At 35.3% G+C, this 17,036-nt stretch overlaps 1 protein-coding gene across 1 annotated transcript in view; it reads right to left on the bottom strand.

Moving 5' to 3' along the window:
- Positions 1-17,036, bottom strand: part of col2a1a (collagen, type II, alpha 1a) — a 35,572-nt gene that overhangs the window by 7,506 nt on the left and 11,030 nt on the right. The window contains exons 22-44 of the mRNA XM_059334065.1: positions 16,832-16,885; positions 16,616-16,723; positions 15,514-15,567; positions 15,273-15,371; positions 15,134-15,187; positions 13,735-13,833; positions 12,941-12,994; positions 12,779-12,832; positions 12,635-12,688; positions 12,271-12,324; positions 11,122-11,166; positions 10,866-10,964; positions 9,467-9,574; positions 8,778-8,831; positions 8,602-8,655; positions 7,732-7,785; positions 5,555-5,608; positions 5,355-5,462; positions 4,631-4,684; positions 2,592-2,645; positions 2,118-2,279; positions 1,255-1,362; positions 43-150 (exon numbers count right to left, since the gene is read on the bottom strand). Coding sequence (XP_059190048.1) covers positions 43-150; positions 1,255-1,362; positions 2,118-2,279; positions 2,592-2,645; positions 4,631-4,684; positions 5,355-5,462; positions 5,555-5,608; positions 7,732-7,785; positions 8,602-8,655; positions 8,778-8,831; positions 9,467-9,574; positions 10,866-10,964; positions 11,122-11,166; positions 12,271-12,324; positions 12,635-12,688; positions 12,779-12,832; positions 12,941-12,994; positions 13,735-13,833; positions 15,134-15,187; positions 15,273-15,371; positions 15,514-15,567; positions 16,616-16,723; positions 16,832-16,885 — 1,746 coding nt within the window. The remainder of the gene's footprint in view (positions 1-42; positions 151-1,254; positions 1,363-2,117; positions 2,280-2,591; positions 2,646-4,630; positions 4,685-5,354; positions 5,463-5,554; positions 5,609-7,731; positions 7,786-8,601; positions 8,656-8,777; positions 8,832-9,466; positions 9,575-10,865; positions 10,965-11,121; positions 11,167-12,270; positions 12,325-12,634; positions 12,689-12,778; positions 12,833-12,940; positions 12,995-13,734; positions 13,834-15,133; positions 15,188-15,272; positions 15,372-15,513; positions 15,568-16,615; positions 16,724-16,831; positions 16,886-17,036) is intronic.

Genomic DNA, 17,036 nt, shown 5'->3' on the forward strand with positions numbered 1-17,036 from the left:
CAGGTTTGTTAAATGTTGTCATTGTTGTTGTTTTGTTCTGACCTCTCTTCCGGTCTCTCCAGCAGGTCCAGAAAGTCCAGGGGGTCCCACAGGTCCAGGAGGTCCACGGTCCCCAGTAGATCCAGAAGCTCCTTGTTTACCAGGCTCTCCCTAAACACAAAGTAAGTACAATTATTAGGTTTCAGTATCTCCTTTGACATTGAAGTCAAATAAAAATACCTGAACTCATAATCTCTCATCTCTGTTTAGTTATTTTCTTCTGTATTTTGTGTTTGTGTGTGTCTAATTTCCTTTCATGTAAAGCGACTTTGAGTACCTTTAAAAGCGCTATAAAAATGTAATGTATTATTATTATTAAAAATAATCTTCTGACTTTCAATGGATCCACTGATTTTTTTTTTTTTTTAAATAATTCAGAGAGAAACTAACAAGATACATCTTCAATGACTCTGTTGGACTGATTTGTTTATATACTTTAGTATATATATGTTATATCTCTATATATATTATACTATATCTAATTTTTATTTCATAATATAGTATATTACAATAGTATAACTAGTATCACTAAAGGTTATATTATACTATATCATATTATATAAACATACACATACTGTACTTTATTTTACTTTACCATACTAAACCATTTTACATTTAATATTCTGTTAAACTGTTGTAATATACTATAATATGTTTTACTATGTTACATTGTATTTTATTTTTTTGTATTTTATTGCTACTTTTGCAGTGCATCATATACATACACACAATACAACACTGTATTTTATCATTCTGTAATATACTGTATTGTACTATATACTAAATTACATATTTGTGTTGCTTTGTTAATTCAGACATTACTTACTGATAGTTTACAGTATTCTTGTGTATACTGTTTACAGATATATACTAGACTTGCGGTTATTAATCATCATCACTTTGTCTTTATCTGCTTTTGAATAGTTTATATTTTTTATTTTTTTTATTTTTTTTTTCAGTTTTTATCTGTAATTTATTCTGTTCTGTCAGATCTCATTAAAGGGCTAATCTTATCATTCTTTGGAATAAGCCTCACATTTAAGGCAAAAGTAGAATAAGATGAAGGTTTATCTGACATAATTGAGTGAGTTTGTAAAAATGTTAAGAGGCAACCAAATGTCAAAAAAAGATTTTGGAGATCCGTATCTGCCTCTTATCATATTTTCATACAAATAAAAAAAAAGCTTAAAATCACATGCTGCTGAAAACACTTACAGAAGGTCCTGGGAGACCAGCGAAACCTCTCTCTCCACGCTGACCAGGCAGACCAACAATACCACGAGATCCGGCCAGACCCATAGGACCTGAAGGTCCATCAGCACCCTACAGAGTCAGGAACAGGAAGCTGTTAAATGTTCTTATTACCAGATTGAATTCAAATGTACAGAACATTTTGTCATTTCAGTGAGGCGCTGTGTTTATTCAGTTTATTGTGAATATCAGCAGGTGACTGAGACTGGATGTTCCCTCGGACACATTATTACAGGTTCCTGTGAGGTTTAAATATCAAACTTACATTTGGTTGAGCGTACATCAAATTCTAGAGACTGTGTTTTCAACAAAAATAACTTTTTGTTTCAATTTATTATATTTAGTGGATCTAGAGGAACTGGAGTGGAGGAATAAAGATAAATATTTACTTAGAATATTATTGGTGGCCTGTAAGAAATCAATAACGAAGAAATGTCTGAAGAGGGAGGCTCCTAGTGCAGATGAATGGATCGATATTGTGTACAGTATCTTTGTAATGGAAATAATTACTTTCAATTTAAGAACACAAAAAGAGGTATTTATTGAAAATTGGCAAAAATGGATTACATATGTCTCTACCATAAAACCGGATTTCAGGTAATCTCCGATTGGACGATCAGAATACTTTAATTTCTTTGTACCTTTCCCCTTTTTATTTTATTTTATTTATTCATTTATTTTTGGGTGTTTTCCAATCCCCTTTTGTACACTTTTACTTTTTTCTTTGATATTTTCTGTATTTGTCTATAGGTCTTCATGTTGATTGTTTGTTTGTTCATTTCAAAAACCAATAAAAAGTAAATTACAAAAAAAACAAACAAACTCACAGGTGGTCCATCCTCTCCAGCCTCTCCCTTCTCTCCCTGTTGGCCAGCAGGTCCACGGAGCCCAGTGTCTCCCTGTCTTCCTGGGAGGCCGGCGTCCCCACGAGCACCCTTGGGTCCGTCTTTACCGGCAGGACCAGCGGGGCCAGAAGGACCGGGGTTGCCCTGTGATGGACAGAGAGAGAATTTTAGTGGGTAAGAAAATAATTACAAATATTTTTAGATTGACTTCTGCTAGGAATATGTTTTTATGCAACAAAAAAAAGGCATTTAAAAAGTCAACATGGGGGGGGGGGGGGGTTGTTATGTGCGGGATTGTTAATTGTATTTGTTAATCCCTGCACTTTTTGTTTGTTAAAAATAAGGATCTACTGTCTATTTTGTAATCAACATGAACATGTGTCTGAAAATCCAAATAAAAATATTTGAAATTAAAAAGTCAACATTCTGAAACAAGAAATTGGGGGAAACACTCACATTAGGTCCAGGAGTTCCAACTCTGCCAGCAGCACCAGGGAAACCAGTAGCACCCTGTCAAAGAGAAAAACACTTCAATAAACATAAACATACCCAACCTGTTGACCTGTGAAATATATCTATCAGATTCGGCAAATACTAATCATGCATCTCAATTCACAGTGGTCAGGCCTAAGCCCTCTTGTCCCTGTAAAAGAATGCATCAAATTCAAAATGAGTGTATATATTTATAAAAAATTAAAAAAAGTTTTTGCATTAGATATCTTGTCTTTATACTGTATCCAATTAAATGTGGGTAGAAAATTTTTTTCCAAATCATTGCTTTCTGTTTTTGCTGCGTTTTTCGTCAGATTTGTACACCAGAAAAAAGCTACTGTAGAATTTAAAAGTGAAGTTTTGAATCTTAAAGGCATTTTGATTTATCAAGGTGGAAAAAGCACAGTAAGTGGGTAAGTGAAAATAGTAATAAGTTATGGTTGAATTCCATTTAGCTGCTTTGGTTTCAGGCTCCTTGTATTATTGTGCATGCCGGTTCAATGTTATTATTACAAGGCCTGCATTTACATATAAATATATATTATGCAGCCAATAAGAGCTAAAGCTGTTAGTACACTTTTTCCTTTAGGTCCTATGATGCATGTTTTAATCTTATTAATTGTCTTATTTGAGAGCTTGGGATGAGTCAGAAATTGTTGCTGCTGCAAACCTCAATGACAAACTGTACCGTTTGTGATATACGGTCATACAAATAAAAGTCTTTGGAGCTCTTCGGGACACGTTAGAGGTCAGTATTTAAAAGGAGATGGAAATATAACAAGTGAATTATTGAATGTTACTATAGAACTGTGTAAGTTACAAAATATTAAATAAATAAAATACATTGACAAAGATCTATTAATTTATTAATAAAGCGAGACTGTTGTACATAAGTAACAAGGTCTGGGAATCTGTATTTGAACCCTTCCTACCGATAGTTTAGTGTCGAGTTTGCATGAAAGCTTCTCCAGTCAAATGTAAACGGCTTTAGATCCTTTTTGTACCCAGATCTAAACAAAATATATTATATATTTGTATTGTTTTGCTTGCCGCCAATCACTGCCAGCGTGATTGGTTCAACATGGCAGCAGCTCCAACTCGTATTAAGTATATCTGTACATTCCTTTATTGTGGCGGGGTCAGGAAGCAGCCAGGGTAGAGTGATGGTTTTAAACAAGCAAAATCAGAACTCCTAATAGATATTCCTTAAAGTTCCCTGACTGACAGTTAAGTTTCACAAAAATAAAAAATAGAAAAATATTTGTTTAAATCTGACCAGGAATGTCTTTTAACTGGGCATTCCCAAAATACTGTATAATTATCAGTCAGTGATTTGCTCTCACACAGTCTCAGGCAGTTTGAATCCGCTCCTGTCAAGTTTTTTTCCTGCTTCAGGGTAATAACATTTCTAATTAGACACTTCCATTCATCATTCTCTCCATGCATAATAGCTTTAAAATCTCAGGAAGTTACCTTTGGTTTCTCATTTATTCTTTAACTTTTTCTGTGGAATGAGATTTCTTTTGTCATGGAGCCCATGTACAGTCTGGATATAAAACCTATTGAACTCTGACTGATTTATTTCAGATTTTGAAAGTCTTTTATTGAGTAATATGTTGTTAATTCTTTGTTGTTGCGTTCTTAAATCAGCCAATAAATGAATGAACTGACAATGATAATATTGTTCAAATATTCCAGCTGTTTCAGTTTTTGCTTTGTTATGTATTTATGGTAACAAACTCTCTCTCCACCTCCTTACACTCATATTTTAAGTGTAATCTTTTTGCGGAAGAACAGACAAAATGCACAAAAAACAAATTTAACCAGAATTTGACTGCTAGTATTATAATTGTGCAATTAGAAATCTAATATTTTGGCAGCCCTAAAATGAATCAATGACTGAGTGAGTCAATAAATCAATAAAGGTGTATGTATTGTAATGTGTATAGTGTTTATCTGCATTGTGAAATAGATTATTCATAAGATTACGTAAAAATACTTACAGCAGCTCCCTGAGCACCACGTGCTCCTTTAGGTCCAGATACACCAGTAGGTCCCTGAAAAAGAATAACATCAATTAAATATGTTAATTTAGCATTACAGTGACTTTAACCCTTTGATGCACAACATATGGACAACCCTTCTAATGCACAACATTGGTCAAAAATGACTCATTCATCCAAATTTGATTTAAAATTAAATGACCTAATACTATAATAATAGTAATTTGTTTCAAATAGTTACTTTCCACACTCATATATTTAATATATTTAACGTGTTTATGTATCATTTTGTCACACATACAGTGTATCTGGAAGGTATTAACAGAGCTTCACTTTTTCCACATTTTTTTATGTTTCAGCCTGATTCCAAAATTGATTAAATTCATTTTTCCTTAAAATTATACACACAATACCCCATAATGAAGTTTTTGACCCATGCTGTGCATTAGAAGAGTAGTGATACAAAAAGGGTTTTTATGCAAAAAGTAAGAAATGAAAACAAAAAAATTAGGATGTATGATGATCAAAAACAAGTTAATTGAGGAAAACCTGGAATACTGAATGATGAAATTAATTTATTGCAAAAATATAGAAAATGAAAAACTCAGTCGGGTCACTTTAGACCCATGTTGTGCATCAAAGGGTTAAAGCCCTGTAAAGATATGTGACCTAAGATAGACAGATCTGATTCTGTCATTATAATAATAATAATCTAAGTACTCACCACAGGTCCAGGAGCTCCAGATGGTCCCTGAGGTCCTGGAGCACCAGCATCTCCCTTCTGTCCGCCCTCGCCAAGCTCTCCCTTAGCACCGGGCTGACCATCTGCACCCTGGGTGTTTTCAACAACAGTCATATTAATACATTTATAACATGTTTCAGATATCTTATTTGTAATAAAGTGATCGTGGTGACTTTACTTACAGGAGGACCAGCAAAGCCAGCGGGGCCAGGAGGTCCGCCCTCTCCACGGTCACCCTGCAGGAGGACAGAAGAACCTTCAGTGAGATATTGATGCTATTTTATATTTTAAAAATTCTTATTTGACACTATACACTACTGGTCAAAAGTTTTAGAACACCCCAGCTTTTCCAGAATTTTATTGAAAATGATGCAGTTTAATGTCTCAGTGTTAAATTAATGCATATAACAAATAAACAATTGAAGTTAAAAAATAAATCATAGAATCAATTTAGAAAGGAAAATGTATTCTAAAGTTTTGACTAATTAAAGTAACCACCTTAACCGATAGAACAGCTGAAAATATTCTTCAGAAAGTTCTTCCCAACTCTGTTGCAGAAGTTCCCTTAAATGTGGAGCAACTTGTAGGTTGTAAGTGATCAAGAAAAGTTGGGACGCCTGTAGGAATTGGTAGCAACTTAGCAACTTTCAAGGCTTGATCAACCTCCGTTGCTGCAGAACTGCTTTAAGTTTTTAACCCATTTCTTGTTCCCTGAAAAAGCCCTTTTTGTATAATTCTGAAATGTACATTATTTTTCAGTTTTGGTTAAGCTTACCTTTTTTTATTTACCTCTGGCAGTTCACCACTTACCTTTGTACCCTTTCAAGCTGTTCATTGGACTTGAACTGCTTGAATTTCGATAAAAAACTGGAAAAATTGGGGTGTTCTAAAACTTTTGACCGGTAGTGTAGATTTATACAGGAGAACATTTTTGAATATAAAATATAAAAAGGTAATTACAGAGGGGAAAATTTTTATGATAAAATAGAAATAATATCCACGCTTTACAGTTAATTGCGACTCTGAAGCCCTTGGATGCTGTTTATATCTCTGCATTAAATTTATTGCAGGTGATAATTATAATACTCATAATAATTATGATAATCATTGGGTGTCCCTCTCTCTCTATAAGGTGCAACAGACTTTGTTTTATTCACATATTTACTAAATTACGTCACTATGGCTGGCTGCTTTCACTGAGCTTTGAAAATCCAGTTTTTCTCATTGTGCAGCTGCAGCATACAGAGTAATCTAAAGCTTACCTCATTTTTATCCTTAGGGCCATTTACATTTTTAATTTCATCCTATTTTACTTCCAGCTGTTCTTGTTTTAGGTGATTCATTTGCTTTAAATTTTAATTGCTTTATGTATTCTCTATGGATCTATTATTTGGCTTTTTATTATTTTTTACTTTTTATCCCCATTTTTATCTTTGTTTCTTAGTTTTTCTTGGTAACTTTGTTATTTTTTACTCTGCTACATTGTAAATGGGGTCCCTGTAATACAAGTGACAGCAAGTGTCACACAAAAACATATAGAAATCCTAATTTTAATCTCTCACTATAGCAATCTGTTTTCCTACAGATAAACTAAACTAAAATGAATGGACACTTCAGTCATCAACAGTCACTAGGGAAGTCTCTACACTGTACAAATTCAGTTATCCTCCCATATTATGTCACTTTAATGTTGATTTGTGAGCAGCAGCATCACACTCTGTCCAGGTAAAAGGATGCTATTCCATGTGTGACTTGATTAGAAAAGCCCAAACACATAATGCTATTTAAACCACAGTGTCTACCTGAGGTCATTTTGGAGATAATAAATTATTGGATATATTGGAGATAGTTTAAAAAAAAAAGGCAGCCTTTTGAAACAGTTTTGTGTGAGTTTAAACTTAGCCTTGTTATGACGTAAATATCTGTTAACTTGTGATTTATGCATTAAGTTAACACAACTCTAAATAACACTGAACTGAATGGTTACACCTGCAGTAGCCAAAAAATGAAAAAACAGCTTTTATTTTCCAAAAGAGCTTCAGTACCTGCAACACAATAATCCAGCAGAGACCTAATTTATTTAATAATATATTTCACTATCAATCCAGCTTGTTACAATGTGCTACTAGTCACTGATGCCACACAGAGAGCTAATGTGTATGGAAAACAGACCGATGATACCTTAGTTGTGACTTTTCATCCAAACTTACTAGGCTCTAAGAAGTCATGGTGCAACGAGTAGCTGTCTCTTATGTCTTTATACCTTAACTGAGGAGAGAACTTAGACACAGCTGGAGCAACAGGCTGCAGCAGGTCAACTGGTGGTGCAAACTGAAATTATACTGAAATAGATACTTACAGGAGCACCACGGGCACCAGGAGCACCAGAAACACCAGTAGGTCCAGTCTCACCCTGGAAAGAAGAGAAGCAGTCAGTCAAACCAACCAAATATAATGAAACTTAACCCTCTATGGTATGGTGTTGCCCTCAGGCAACATACCCATTTTTTGCCTGTCAAATTTCTACAATGCATGTTTTTGAGTGATGCAATACTTTAAATAAGAGGGAATAGTGTATAGAGTATAGGGAAACAATAGCAATGCTTTAATTTGTCACATGACCTCCAGGAGGCCATATTGAAACCCTATTTTGCAGACTTTTCCAAAGTAAACAGCTTTGCTATCTTGTGCCACAAAAAATCACTCAAAACATGATTTCCTGGCCCTTTTCCATTTTGAAAAAGATATATTCCTACTGACAGGTGAGTAAACCTTCATTTCTGATAGTTTCATACGCTTAGACTGTTGAAGACATTCATTTCAATGGGTCGTTGTTTCAATGGTACAATGTTTCCTACAGGCAACATTCAGACAAGAAAATGGTTAAAAACGTTCCTTTTATAATGTTTTTATATTTAAAATGTTATGTATTGTACCTTGTTGAAGCTACTGAATCTTGTGCACATGTGTATTAAATAAATTATGTTGAAATTAATTTTAAAAACTTTCTTTTTCACTTGTGCACAATGTTGTGGTACAATGTTGCATATGGGCAACAAAGCCCCAAAAACTTCCACAAAAAAAAAGAATTATCAAATTTCTTCAGATTATGTTTATTCAGTCTATTTTAAGACAAATAAACACTCCAAATATTTTTTCCTAACTGTCATCATAATGCGTACTATAGAGGGTTAATAACATTTCCAAAGGGTGACAGTGTTTTTCTTACCTTGGCGCCGTTGGGTCCAGATGGGCCAGGAGGACCAATGGGACCAGTCAAACCCTGAGGAGAGAAAGAGCATGGATACACGTTAGAGAGAATAGAGCTTGTGTGTGACTGAATGTTATTTTTGTTTTGTTTGATGAAAGCCTCATTCTGAGACTCAGGATTTAGTTTGAACTCACTCTACCACCGTCCTTTCCAGGAGCTCCCTCAGGTCCTTTCTGTCCAGAGTCACCCTGTTGGGAAAAAAAGATGCATATTAGTCAACCCAAGGCCTCTGGTCAGTACATTTGCTCTACAACACTGAGTGTACCATTAACCCTCTATGGTATGACGTTGCCATATGGCAATAAACCCATTTTAAGCCTTCTACATAAAGACAATACATCCCCAGTTATGATGCAATGAATTAAAAGAGAGGTGGGATTCTAATTATACCAATAGCCAACCAATTACTCATGATATGGCACAAAAATTTGAATTAAATTATTGAAAATGTATTTTTAAATAGTTTTTACTTTCAAATGAGATGCATCTCATGCATGCATTCAGGCTACTGGGGATTGTTCATACCATGACATGAGTTTTTAAATAAATGTTAACACAATTTTAAACAAAACTCTCTTGTTTTCATTACTTTCCACTATCGTACGGTGTTGCCGTATGGCAACGAACCCTAAAAACTACTAAAAAGATAATATTTTTTGAAAATATCTCTTGATTATGTTTACTTGGTCTATTTTAAGACAAAAAAACACCCAAAACATTTTTTTTACCAACTGGACCATAATACGCACCATAGAGGGTTAAACTTGTGAAATAATCCATAATATTAAAATAAAAGTCCATTCGACAAGAGTCCACTACTCACTCTGTCTCCCTTTGCTCCTGAGATGCCACCAACTCCTCTCTCTCCGGGCATACCCTGCAGGCCGGGGGGTCCCTGGGATCCAGGAGCACCAGCTGGTCCAATGGCTCCCTAAAGTTAACAAAGGAGAAACCAGTCAGTCAGACTCTTTCATGTCTATTTGTGTCCTACAAACTAATTGAACCTGATTGTGGGCATGTTGGTGCCTTTTTCCTGGCAAAAAATATTCATAAATATTGTGAAATCTTTAAATACATTCCAATAAAGTTCAATTGCTATGCAACTGTTTCATGGTGTGCAATTTAGCTCCAACTAGCGGAGTAAAGTTGGTAGTTGGATCAAGTTCTCAGCACAAATAAACCAATCCAGATTGCATTTGAAATTGGACTGAGACCTCCTCCTTAAAGGGTCTTGGTTGGGTTTAGCCTTTCAGGAACAACTAGGGAACTAGTTATTAGGATCAGAAGCCTCCTTGTTTAAACATACTTTTGCATGTTTTTTTTATTTTTATATTTAATGTTAGAATCGCTAACATAAAGCTAGTTGTCTCAGATTTATGTACAACCTTTTAAAGCTGCACACTGAACATGGTGACTAACTAGCCTTGTTGATAGAAAGGCAGTTAAAGATGCAATGTGTAGGATTTAGTGGCCTCTAACTGTGAGGCTGCAGATTGCATCAAACTGAATACCCATGCCCTCACTCTTCACTTTACAAATGCATAGAGAACACATAGTGGCCTTCAGGTTATGTAAAATGTGAATGGGCTCTCTCTTTAGAGCCAGTGTTTGGTTTGTCCCTTCAGGCTTACTGTAGAAACATGGCGGACTCTGTGAAAGTGGACCTGCTCCCTATGTACACTCAAAAAAATGATTCAAGCCCTTCTTAGATGTGACACATTAATGTATTGTTTGTCTAATGAAAATATATCAATTAAAATCAAATCAAAAGTAGTTTAAGACGTGTCACCTAAATTAATTGACTCCCCTGTCCTTCCCTTCAACCCAAAAAGAATGACTTTCAGTTTTCCAATTCTATGTTTTTAGGTTGAACGAACACAATTTCTTTGTTTTAGCTCTCCTTGACATAAATGAGTTGAGGTAACTCAATTTAAATACAACACATACATATTTTTAATTTGAGTTCGACCAAATGTAAAAAAAAAAAAAAGTGAGCTACATTAACTCAAATACATTATATTGCATCGATGCACTTGTTTTGAGTTTGGGCTACATATATTTGTTGGATGGAAATTCTGCCCACAATTGAAATGAGTTCATCCAATGAGTTATTTTTTTGAGTGTAGATATGAAACCTCAGTCTAAGATCCTCCTAAATCCTGCACCCTGCTCCTTTAAGGAACAGTTTGAATCTAAATATCGTATCAAAGTAACCCTCTCACCTTGGGTCCATCACTTCCAGGTGTTCCGGGAAGTCCACGAGGTCCCTGAAGACCCTGAGCTCCAGAACCACCTCTCTCACCAGGGAAACCACGCTCACCCTGTTAGGAGACAAAACCACCCAATAAACCGGAGAAACAGGAAGTAGTTACAACTCATCAGGTATATTGTGTCATAAGTTATACTAAGACCATAAAATCAAGGTCTTCATGCATGAAACCAACAACAGGTTAAATAACATTTAACATATAAACTCACTCTGGGTCCAACAGCACCAGGAGCTCCGCCCTCTCCAGAAACACCCTGCACAGAGAAAAGACACACTTTAATTGCTGTTTTTGAAATAGTTTCACACATCTAAACGTCTGCATTTTAGTTAAACAAGTACATTCATATTATAGTAACTTAATATAAACTTCATACTGAATGTTGTAATGTAATGAAAGGCATTTATCTGCAGTGAAGAAGCGGGATTTTACAGAAATGTCTTTAAGTTCTCTATTACCATCAAATATATGTTGTTTATTCAGCTTTATTCAGCTAACTGGTGACAAAGATTTTTCATTGTAAAGAATATTAGATTAATCCTGAAGGGGAATGCATTCAAATTCAAATAAATCACAAAAATAAATAAGGCAGATAAGACAAAATACAATTACAAAGGTCAAATTCTATAAAAATGACTATTATATACTATATATGAAATGGAAAAATATTTTTAAAACTGAGAAAAGAGATGAAGGTAAATTTCCAATGTATAATTAGCAGGGTTGGTAAATTATTTTAACTTGAAATTTTATTAAAACGTTTAAAATATATGTATTAGATTGTGTGATTGTGTTTAATGGCCAGTTGATAATTAACTTTTGACATTCACACTGAAATACACCAATGGCTTCTTCTTCTTCTTACAGAAATACACCAAGTTATTTTCACTTTCTTTAACCAGAGACTGTTTTAGCTCATATTTCACTCCCTTTATTTCTACATCTGCTGTTATTTTAAGCAGTGGTTTGTATCATTTGGCACAAACAAGCTCTATGATGCTTTTAGCTTGTGTCCAGTGTTGAAACAGCAACAACAACCTACAGATGCAACAAGTAACAGGTGGAATTCAACTAAGTACTTTTACAGACTCAAGTACGTTACTTGAGTACTTTGATTTTATGCTACTTTCTACTTTTACTTCACTTCATCTCAGAGGCAAATATTCTACATTTTATTTCACAGCATTTGTCTGATAACTTTAGTAACTTTAGAGTTTTATTTTTACATAATTTTATTGTGAGTAAGGTAGATAGAAAGTGGATTATTTTTACTGTTTTTTTTTTTTTTTTTTTTTTTTTACCTCAGTAAGCATTCTGAATACTCCCACCACTGAAAGGTTTGTTATTAAGTCTCACTCACCTGGTCTCCAGGTTTTCCAGCCTCTCCTGGGGCACCAGATGGTCCAGGCAGACCCTACAGTCCAACAACAGCAAAGTGATTCATTTAATGATATTTGTAAGTCTGCCCTAGTCTGTCCAACACACTATAATGGTCAAAGTTGAGTTCATATTTAAAATAAATCATGCTAATCAATATTCTAGCTTTGATTTCTTTGTTTTCTAGACTGGAGTATCTGGGATTCGATGAGTCAAGTCAAAGTCAAGTCAAAGTTTATTTATAGAGCATATTTAAAAACAACCTCAGTTGACCAAAGTGCTGTACAGTTATTAAAATAGAATAAAATCATACACAAATAGTTATGATGATGAGAGAATAAACTGACCTGGAAGCCAGAGGGTCCAGGCTGTCCTTGTTCTCCTCTCTCTCCAGCAGGTCCCTGTAACACACCCAAACACAAACATTCAGTCAAGGACACAGAGTGGCTGAAAACTTATCCCACAACATGAAATGACAGTGAAATACTCACAGCAGGGCCAGGAGGTCCAGAAGCACCAGTCTCACCATCTTTTCCAGACAGACCCTGTTCAGAGAGAAGAATTTAAATTATGAAAAGTGATCTGAAGACATATATATATAAATGATGAATCCATTTGTGAGGTTAAAGTATTTATGTAGAAAATGTACTCACTCTCAGACCAGGGCGACCAACAAGACCTTTCTCTCCCGACTTTCCAGGCTCACCCTGTTGAAGAGAAATCACAGTAAATGATAAGTTACTCTTCATTTCTCAGTGCTGCAAGGTTAACAAGAGCAGTGGTGCTAGTAATGATATGTGGCTACTGAAAAGCTGTATTCCTTATTTGTCCTACACTGTGAAAAATGTCTGTAGATTTTACGGAGAAAAACTGCTAAACCATGACAGTAAAAGACCGTAAAATGATAAATGGGTTAATTCAGTTTCAGTAACAATGAAACATCATAAATGTATATATCAGCCAAAACTGTATTTAGCATTACATTTTTTTTTTTTAAATACAGTACTCCACTGTAAAATACACTGGCACCATGTTTGTCGTGCAAAAATATACTGTAATATATATACAAGCCGTCATTTTAGCATTTATTTTTTTATTTTATTTTTTTTTTACTTTTTTTCACTGTTAAATGTACTAAACACCATATCGCTAACATAAATATACTGTAATATTTAATGGTAAATCTGGCATTTATAAAGTGTTTCTTGTCAATTATATGGCAGAGCAGAGGTTCTTTTGATGGAATTTTTTTTTATTTTTACGCTAAAATATGGACTAAAATTACATCTTAAACAGGAAATCAACAGTGCTAATACAATTTTACTGTAATATTACAAAAAGTTGCACCGTATTTATTACGGTAAAGTTCTGGCAACCACAGCTGCCGGTTTTTTACCGTAAAAACAACAGGTTTGTTTTTAAGGTGTATCTAGACACATGGACTCACATTGGCTCCCTTTGGTCCAGGGAATCCCATCACACCGGGCTGCCCGCGGGCTCCCTGAGGTCCAGGTGGGCCGGGGCGACCGTCCTCACCTGCAGCACCCTGTCAGAGACACAAGGTGGAAATCAGCACTGAAACTCAGAACAGTTATTAAATCTGGAGTAAGGCTGCACAATTAATCACATTTCATTTTAAATGACAAAAACAGCAAGATGATCAAGATAATACAATTGTTGTATTGCATTTTCAATGTATTTATGTATTATTTATTTCATTTAGTCTCTTTTTTTCTGTTGAATTATATTTATCAAGTTAAATAAGTTAATAAATGTTAAATAATCAATAATATTGATCTCAATATTGACCAAATATTGATCTCAATATTGACCAAATAATCAGAATTATGATTTTTGCCCTAATCGAGCTGCGTAATAAGATTATTACACTAGGATGCACAAAAAATGTGTTGATATTTTCCGTGTTTGTGGTTACATGTGCAGTAGTTTTGTCATATTTTAAGTGTGGTTTTGTTTGAAAGACTGGAAGTCTTATAATATGAAAGTAAAAGTGTAAACCACATAAACTCACTATTTCTGCGCTTTTCTGTTATGAAATGTATATACACTGTGACACCAGCATGTCATAGCCAATCTGCCACTTCTGGTGATTTGCATTTGCATCTTGAAGCATGGCCTCCACTTGTATAGAACTTAGAAACTACAAATCCCAGGAGGTGGAGCTTCTACCATCAGATTGTGCACAGGTGTGTAGGTGTTGGTTATTTTTACCTGCCTGATCTAAGTGTGTGGAGATATCTTCTTCCAGTTTGGACTGTTTGCAATCTTTTTAAAGGCCTTAAACCAGGGGTGTCAAACTCAAATACACAATGGGCCAAAATGTAAAACTTGAATAAAATCGCGGGCCAACATTGAACAAATAAACCTTTTAATATATACCAAACATGTTTTGCTTTAACATTAAATATGGAACCAGCAACGCTTATAAACATACAATATATGTTTAAATAGTGCAGATATGCTAAATCAAATTTCTAATAAAAACACATCAATGTCATTAATTTATTAAATAAAAATCATATGCATCTTTTCTATTTGCATCCTTCTGATTTAAATATCAAAATAAAGTTTTTCAACAGGTTAATACATTTAAAAATAAAATAACAATAATAAATCTAGCATTAGCGGTAAATGCGCCATATAATACCGGCGGGTCAGCTTATATAGTTCAATAATAATATAATAATTTGATATTGGCTCGCAAATAAAATTACACTGCGGGCCAAATTTGGCCCGCGGGCCAGAGTTTGACACCCCTGCCTTAAACACTGTAATTTTAATATGCATGACAGGAAGCAACACCTGAGGATTAATATTGTACTCACAGAGGGTCCAACTTTGCCTTGAGGACCAGCATCTCCGGGACGTCCGGTGAGACCCTATGAGAGGAACACACATCATCAGCATCATTCAAGAGCTGGGAACAAATCAATGGAGCCACACTGTCGCTCTGCTCTGACTCACTCTGGCTCCGGGGAGACCTGACTCTCCTGTGCGTCCGGGGTCTCCAGTAGCACCTTTGGGCCCAGCAGCACCGGGAACACCACGGTCACCAGGGGCACCCTGAAGAAGATAAGACACCAGTCAGTTTAATATCAACCTATTAGAAATATGGCACCTAGTTTTATTACTATAACAGCATCTTTGTGGTGCTGAAGTGTTCAGATTGACTTCATTGTGTCTGTGAGCTGAAATCAGGACCCACCTTAGCACCAGCAAGACCATCCTGACCTGGGAAACCACGGTTACCAGGAGCTCCCTGCAAAGACACATTAGATTAGACTGTGCAGATTTATTGCTCTTTATTGGAAGTAAACAAATAGACCAAGTATTAAAGAATTAATTGACAACATGGCATCATGTCAGAGATGATGACTTGCATATTAAGAAATGGACAAAATGTGCAGCCATCACAGGTGTATCCTCACCTGTATAGTAACATCAATCCACTGTTCAGCCACTATAATAGAGGCTTTTTAATATGTTCTTCCTAGTTTTGATAGTATCACCTTTGAGGCAAGAATGGCATTCAGAGTACTACCTCATGTCTTTTTTCTGTGTGGGGTTATGCAACTCATTCATCTCTTCTTAGTAATATCTTATTGTTATTGTTAGTGTTATGTTTTGATATTGTGTTCCTGTGAATGATCTGTGGGACTTTATGTGTCCTTGTCATTGTACTTATAAAGAAAAACTGATAAACGTCGTTTTGGAGAGTAATAACAACAAAGAGTTCATAATTTAACCTCCTGAGACCCAAGCTTTTGTTTGGTATGTATTGTTAGTTTCTCCTAGATATTTTGGATTTGTAGGACCTGACAAATACAAAAACTAAGCATTGTTTTTGAACAGGAATTAGTTTTTGAAAAAAAAATAATGGGTTAATTTTACTGTATAACGCAATTAATTCACCAGTGAATAAAACTTTTTATTTCCTTACATTTACACCCTCTCATTTGAAGAATGATAGTAAAAGTCTATTCGTTTTCAAATGAATACGTCCGGATTAGCAGAGTTGGAACATGTTGCTAATGCTAAAAATAGTCAAACTTGCACAGAACATCAAACTACAAACATTATTAAGCACAAATACACAAGTTTTAGCCATAAAATCTGATCAGCTTTGGTACCTGGTCCACTTTTGTCTGGGTAAAAGCTGTTAATTGACTTTACCAAGATGCTGCCATCTGATTTTTACACTGATTGATGTATTGTTCTTATTCTAGAGTGCATAGTTATAGTTAAGCAGAATGAAGTATAAGGTCCAGAAAACCTAAAATGAAATGTCCACATATGAGGACACTTACTCTCTCTCCGGGGGGTCCGAGGGGTCCAGCAGCTCCAGGCTCTCCTCTGGCTCCTCTCTTTCCTTCCTCACCAGCAGGGCCAGGAGCACCTTGAGGACCAGCAGGTCCCTGGAGAAATCAAGATATGTAAGTGAATATTCTCCGTCCTCTAACTCTAAAAGAGTGGTTGTTGCATATATGATCAAAATTCACTGAAATCAAGTTGAAACAACTCACAAGCTCTCCCTTAGGTCCAGCTTCACCTTTGAATCCAGGAAGACCGGGGTCTCCCTAAACATGGCAGGAGAGAAGACAGCCACAACCATGAATAATCATAACACAAACAAGTATTAAGGTCAGTGGTGGTTCTAGACCAGTTTTACTGTGGGGGCCAAGGAGGGGCCAGTGTTTAATCAGAGGGGCATATTTAAAAACTGCGAAG

Source organism: Centropristis striata, chromosome 5, assembly GCF_030273125.1.
Source record: "Centropristis striata isolate RG_2023a ecotype Rhode Island chromosome 5, C.striata_1.0, whole genome shotgun sequence".
NCBI classification, from domain to species: Eukaryota; Metazoa; Chordata; class Actinopteri; order Perciformes; family Serranidae; genus Centropristis; species Centropristis striata.